The sequence below is a fragment of the Sorex araneus genome, chromosome 1, assembly GCF_027595985.1.
Source record: "Sorex araneus isolate mSorAra2 chromosome 1, mSorAra2.pri, whole genome shotgun sequence".
Taxonomy (NCBI): Eukaryota; Metazoa; Chordata; class Mammalia; order Eulipotyphla; family Soricidae; genus Sorex; species Sorex araneus.
The window spans coordinates 10,843,635-10,850,846 of NC_073302.1; the positions used below are offsets into that span (position 1 = coordinate 10,843,635).

The following is a 7,212-nucleotide window of genomic DNA, read 5'->3' on the forward strand; positions in this document are numbered from 1 at the left end:
GAAAACTCTCTCAGGTGACCTGAGCAGCTCTGCTCAACCACCTCCCCAAGGTTTAATTGGGCTGTGGCAATTACCTTCTTTTCTTTAATCAGGAGCTCAGGGACTTTGACTTAGTCCTCTATGAGGTTTATAAAATGTTTTCTTTATTGACTTGTAGGTCAAGGACAGACACAGAAAGCTCAGGAGATTATGGGCTCACAGAAGTTTCCATCCCACTGTTGTGTTCCTCCAAAGTTCTACAGAAGGTGAAGACTCGCAGACTGGATAAGAAAGCTCCTGACATACCAAGAGTGAAGATATCACAGTGAGCTTATAATAGTAGGACAAAAAGTTCCATCTCTGTGTGCATAGAAGGATGTAGATGCATCCCATATGCATATGCTGTCTGATGAATTCTTGCTTGCATAAAATGATAAAATGTTTCCTCAACAGGTGTTTGAATCTATGTGATATCTCTAATGATGCAGTACAGAAAAATATATAGAGGGACTTGAAAGATAGGATAAGAGTAAAGATATATGTCTTGCAAATACCTGGTTTGATCCCCAGCATTGCCTAATAGTTTCCAGCCACCACCAGGAGGGACTCCTGATCACAGAGCCAGTAATAAGCTCTTAGTACAATTGAATGTGGCTCAAAAACAAAGTTTTCTTTGTTTTCATTGAACCATCATGAGATAGAGCACCGGGGTCCCCATTTGTATTCTGCCACCCACACTCCCAGAGTGCATCTACAGCAGACACCTTTTTTCTCTCTCTCTCTCTCTTTTTCTCACTATCTTTCTTTCCTTTGGGGTATTGTAGTTTGAAATACAGGTACTGAATACTTTGCATGTAATTATAACCTTTCAGCAATCAGTTCTTTTCACAGTGATCATTTCCAACTACCATTGTCCTAGTGATCCCATCTCTATCCTAACTGCCCTCTCCCTCCAATGTGGCAAGTGTATAACTAGGGACCAGACTTCCTGACCCATGTTCCTACTGTAAATGAGTCCAAATGCAGGTAAGACACAAAATGATTGCAATCATTTGGGTATATAAAAAACATAGTATATGGGGCAGGAGCGATAGCACAGTGAATAGGGTATGTTTCTTTGCACGGTGCCGACCAGGGTTCGATTCCCAAAATCCCATATGGTCCCCGAGCACCGCCAGGAGTTAATTCCTGAGTACAGAGCCAGGAGTAACCCCCGTGCATAGCCAGGTGTGACCCAAAAGGCAAAAAAAAAATATTATGAGATTAATACTCAATAACAAGTTTAAAAAAAAACAGAGAGAGACTGAAAGAAATGGCAAGATCTAAAAAGTTATAACTAAAACTACACATGACTTAAAAATTCTTTTCTCTACGACAAGTGAACACAGCATCAGGGGAGTCCCAGGAAGCAATGTAGAGCCCTCTGAGTATGACTGGGACCTCATACCAAATATCTAGCAGGCCCTTGTTTGATCTCTTCCATATTCTCAACTTGTAAACAGGTTTCAAAACTAAGTCATGGGATTGTTGAATCTGAAGAGACATAGATATGGTCACTATCAAGAAGGAGAAATTTCCTGAGTTTCCCCATGGTCAGCATGGGGAAGTTTTGAAATCCTAACACATTACTGGTGATGTGTAATCTTTGCTTTTTTTTATGTCTCTTATGCTATCTCTGCATGTCATCCAAGCTTTCTGCTTTTAATAGTTATCAATGATGTTTGATAAATACAGTATTTTTCTGATGGTATCTGTGAGTAAATGGGACCCATCTTTATGCTCATAGACACTCAGGAGTCTGTCAGTGATGGCCACATTACTGCATTGAACAGGCAGGATCAGGTACCTTTCTTCCTCTAGGTAAGAATACAATCTTGTTTCTTTGATTCCAGTCTCTCACTGGGTCAGAAATGGTCTAATCCAGATTCTGGACATGCTATGTTTATCTCATGTTCAGTTTCCACTGGTAGAGAAAGGGTGACTTAGTCTCGATCACAAGGCTATATTGAGATGCTAAATTAAAAAGTATTCACTAATCATTCAGCCCTGTGCTTGGCAAATAATGTGTTCAGTCTAGAAGAGGGATTATGATAATCTTTCCTCAAACTAAATGTTTTTGTCATAAACCTTCAAGGTTCATAAATTTCCAAATTCTAGAACAATACTTATAGAAGGTTTATGAAATAAGCCTGTGTAAACAGGTATCTCACAGTCTTTGTGAACATGGTCTATTCCTCTTTTCCTGGGTGAAGGGCCACAATAATCAAAACTTAAATCCTGACCCCTCAATACCACTTCTGGTAATATATCACAAGGCTTAAAAAATGCACCGTAGAAATGAAATCTATACCTATATGTTCATTGAAGCACTATTCACAATAGCCAAAATCTGGAAACAACTCAAGTGCCCAAGAACAGAATACTGGTTAAAGAAACTTTGGTACATTTACACAATGGAATACTATGCAGCTATTAGGACAGATGAAGTCATGAAATTTGCTTATAAGTGGATAGAAATGAAGAGTATCATTCTATGTGAAAAAAGTCAGAAAGAAAGGGACATATATAGAACGATTGCACTTATTTATGGAGTATAAAATAACATAACAAGACACCAACACCCAAGAACAGTAGGGTAGGAAGATTGCTCCATAGTTGGAAGCCTGACTCCTAAGTGGGTGAGGAGAGGAGAGCTGGAATGGAGAAGAGATCACTAAGAAAATGAAGGTTGGAGGATCGGGTGGGATGGGAGATATGTGCCAGAAGTATATAAAGGACCAAACACGATACCTCTCAGTATCTGCATTACAAAACATAATGCCCAAAAGTAGAGAAAGTATGGGGAATATTGTCTGCTACGGAAGCAGTGGGAGGGTGGGAAAGGTTTGGGTATACTGGGGATATTGCTGATGGGGAATGTGCACTGGTGGAGGGATGGATGTTTGATCATTGTGTGATTGTAACTCAGACATGAAAGCCTATAACTATACCTCATGGTGAATCAATAAATTTTTTTGAAAAATTAAATCCTATTAAAAGTAAGATTCTCTGTTGAAAATCAAGGTTCTCTGTTTTTTATAGTTAGTTTATTGTGGTGTCTCCTCACATGATCAGTCACAATGCACCTTAGAAAACACTGAGAGATAGAACCAGTGTCCCTGAGCAGTTCAGTCTCTAAGAAATACTTGCCATCCTGCTCTTTACCTTGAATACAAAGGAAAGCAAAGATTTCCCCCTTCAACTATGGTGGAGTGATGTCACTTAGCATGTCAGGACATGCTAAAACTGAGGAGTAGGAGAGCCAGTGTGTTGTAATTAAGACACAGATTCTGATTAGATACATGTTGTCATTCCTTTCACTGCTATCTGTAGCAGCAATGCGACTTTGCACACTTAGATATCATGATTTTGTACACTCCTTAAAAACTGAGACTTTGCATTGTTTTCTTACTCTTGTGTATAGCACTTTGTGTAGGGCTTAGTACAGAGCATGAAGTAAGCTGTTGTTCAAAGTATTTTTCCTGATTAAAAAAATATCTTAATATTAAAGATATTAACTGCCTCAGCAGCTGAAGATCTCTGGAACGCAGCCACAACTATGCTCAAGCCATTCTCCCCACGTTCAGACGAGCCTCACATGTGAAGGAACAAGAAGAGGAACCCAGGTGTGTGGACCCGGGGCCGAGATCTCCAAGGCTGCTTGGAACAGGACTGGACTTCTTCCACCCAGATTCCCCATTTGCCAGTAGCTAGGAAATCACACCCAGAAACTGCCCCCAGTGCCATGTAATTCCATCATGGCCAATTCATATAGCTATAAAAACAAGCTTCCGGAATCATATTCATGTTCATATTATGGTGTATTCATATCCTAAATACAGTAACAGATATATATGTGTATATATAGATATATATGCCTCTCGGAGAGCCCGCAAGCTACCGAGAGAATCCCGCCCACATGGACTGAGACTAGCAAGCTACCAGTGGCGTTTTCAATATGCCAAAAACAGTGATGATAGGTCTCATTCCCCTGACCCTGAGAGAGCCTCCAATCGATGGGAAAGACGAGTAAGGAGAGGCTGCCAAAATCTCAGGGCTGAGAGGAATAGAGACATTACTGGTGCCCGCTCAAGTAAATCGACGAACAACGGGATGACAGTGATACAGTGATACAGTGAAGAAAAGTACCTTATAAATTGCGAAAATGTTATATATTTTTAGAACCCGAATGGTGCGTGGTGGTTCATGAATACATACATGTAACTTGTGAACAAAGACTAGTTAAAAAATAACAACTCTTTCATATAAAAATTATGTTGCTATAATATGACTATTCAGGTTCTAAAGATTTCCTTTTTTTTTTACTCCCAGAAGAAAGAGGAGCATCATGAAGAGACAGAATGAGACCAGAGTTTCTGAATTCCTCCTCCAGGGTCTTCCTATATCACCAGATCAACAGGGCTGGTTCTTGATGCTCTTCCTGGTCATATATCTGACCACCGTGTTGGGGAACCTGCTCATCATCCTGCTCATCAGGATAGACTCTCGCCTCCACACCCCCATGTACTTCTTCCTCAGTGTCTTGGCGTTCAACGATGTGTGTTTATCATCTGTCACGGTTCCCAAGATGTTGGTGGACATGCAGAGTAATCACAAGTCCATCCCTTATTCAGCGTGCATTTCTCAGGTATACTTTTTAATATTTTTTGCTTGTACTGATAATTTCCTAATTGCAGTGATGGCCTATGACAGGTATGTAGCCATCTGTCAGCCACTCCACTACACCATGATCATGAGGCAAGAACGGTGTATCTTGTTAGTTGCTTGGTCCTGGATCTTCAGTTTCTCACACGCACTGATGCATACCCTGCTCTCCACCCAAGTGTCCTTCTGTGGCGATATTACCATCCGCCATTTCTTCTGTGAACAAGCTGCGTTGCTAGAGCTAAGCTGCTCAGACACTTCACTCAATAACCTGGTCTTACTCATTGAGGGAGGAATGATTGTAGGTGTTCCATTCACTTTGATCATGGTATCATATATCTGCATATGGGCCACTGTCCTAAAAAATCCTTCTGCTAAGAAATTCTTCAAAGTCCTTTCTACCTGTGGTTCCCATCTCCTCGTTGTAGCTTTATTCTATGGAACCATTGCAGAAGTGTACTTATTCTCCTCGCCAGCCATGTCCAGTGCTAAAGAAATAGCTGCTTCTGTGATGTATATGATAATCACTCCCATGCTGAACCCTTTTATCTACAGCCTGAGAAACAGAGATATTAAACAAGCACTAAAGCTGTTTGCTAATAAGGTGATGTTCTGCAAGTCAAACAACTTAGTTTGAATGAGATAACAAATATACCTATTTACACACACACATCTCAGAGAGGTTGGTATTCTCACGTCTCACTCTGCTGACATAAAACAGGTTATATTAACCAGACCTAACAGTAAAAAGAATGTTAAAGGGAAAAATATCACAAAAATCATGTTTTCAATTTTTTTATTTTGACATTCCCATTATAAATTTTTAATGTTTACTTTTCATTTCCTCTTAAGTATGGATTCATACCCTTCCTCAGAATCTTTAAATAGCTGTACATGACTTTTGTGTCAGTTCATCTCCACCCAAGAATAACTGGGACTTCCCAGCTCCCCAGAACTGGAAATGGCCCCTACAATAATAATAAATTTTTTAATGAATTTATTTTTTATTAAATAAGTTTTAGGATGGGTTTTTCAAAATCTTTGTTCTTATAGTATTTCAGGTACTGATGGGGGTGTCATAAATGTTTTCTGTCTTGATCCGGGTGGCTAATGTATGCATTACTTGTCTAGATATTGAACATGATATGCCTTTACGTTTATGCACTTTCTTTATGCTCTGATACAACAGTATAAAGATGAATTAGAAAGGAATTAAAACAACCCCTAACTTTCTGATTGAAAGGTTATTATGAAATATCTACATATATATGTAAATCACATAGATACTGGAAGTTTTGTATTTTACAATAGACATTGTAATTTTGTATGTAAGATATAAAAATAATGTACACAAAATTTATGAGTACATATATAAGTATATTCATGCATAACCATGTAAAGATATATATTACGGTCTTTATATCATTTATACATAGATTAAAAAATGAGTCTCATTGTCATGGTGATCAAATGTTTCCATTTATCCACTTGATTGTTTTTCTATCCATTCTAATAATTTCCAGTTTCGCTTTCATTCTAAGTCATTTAAACAAAAGTTCTGTCTCTTCTTGCCTCACTATCAAATATTAACAGGGATACCCTTCCAAATCCATCCAAGGGACAAAACTGTGTAATGACACCATATGCACTAATAACTAATATAAAGATACAATATAGCCTAGAGTGAAAACAGATCATTGAAAAATTACATATGTATGACACTTTAACAACACCTATATAGCTAAAGGAGCTCCTAAGAACACAACAATCGCCAAACACTGCAATTTTAAAACTGTTTCTCTCTGTCCAGAGCAATGTTATAGCGAGTGGGGAGCTTGCTTTGCATGCATTCCACCTGGGTTTGATTCCCAGCCAGACTACAATATCCCAAGCACTACCTGGAATTACCCAAAGCACAGAGCCAGGAGTAAGTCTTTACCGTAGTTGGGTGTGCCGAAAACAAAGAGAGCGAAGGAGAGAGTGAGAAAGAAAGAGAGAAAAAGAAAAGCAAGATATAGGCTCTTTACAATAAACAAAAAAAAAGTTCTATAAACAATTGTAGACTCAGTGGAAGGTCAAAGGTGAAAAGTGAAAGATCAACCCCTCTCACCGCTGCCGAGGTCTGACCCCAGGGCCACACGCACGTGCGGCTCCTCCGCAGCTGCATGAGCGTGAATCCAGACCCAGCTGAACCAACTTCAACATGGGCAGCTCTTTGCAGATTGTCTCCAGCCAGAGAACTAAGCCGCGACCCCATGCCCGCCCAGGAGGGGAAAGGTATTTCTCTCACTCGCCTGTCCCTTCCCGGGGATGAAGGGCGTGGGGGCCGCCATATTATGACGACCACAGATGGGGTTTACAAGCTTGCAACGATCGAATATCCGGAAGAAATCTCCCTGGACTTAGTTGTTAAAGTACAGAAATACAAAACCGCGTGGCCACTACTGCGGCCGCGCGACCTCATTTCTCTTCACAACAGGTCTGACTCTAGTGGGGTGCTTCTAATAATAATGGTGAGGTTTGTGTTGA

General features: G+C 39.8%; 1 protein-coding gene across 1 annotated transcript; it reads left to right on the plus strand.

Moving 5' to 3' along the window:
- Positions 1–4,366: 4,366 nt before the first annotated feature.
- LOC101548769 (olfactory receptor 1J4-like) lies at positions 4,367–5,320 on the plus strand. Its single transcript, XM_004613557.2, has one exon. The coding sequence runs from the start codon at positions 4,367–4,369 to the stop codon at positions 5,318–5,320; it is 954 nt and encodes a 317-aa protein (XP_004613614.2).
- Positions 5,321–7,212: the final 1,892 nt, after the last annotated feature.

Excerpts from the sequence above, each read along its gene's own strand:
- LOC101548769 (XM_004613557.2), top strand. The coding sequence starts at position 4,367 with ATGAAGAGACAGAATGAGACCAGAGTTTCTGAATTCCTCCTCCAGGGT.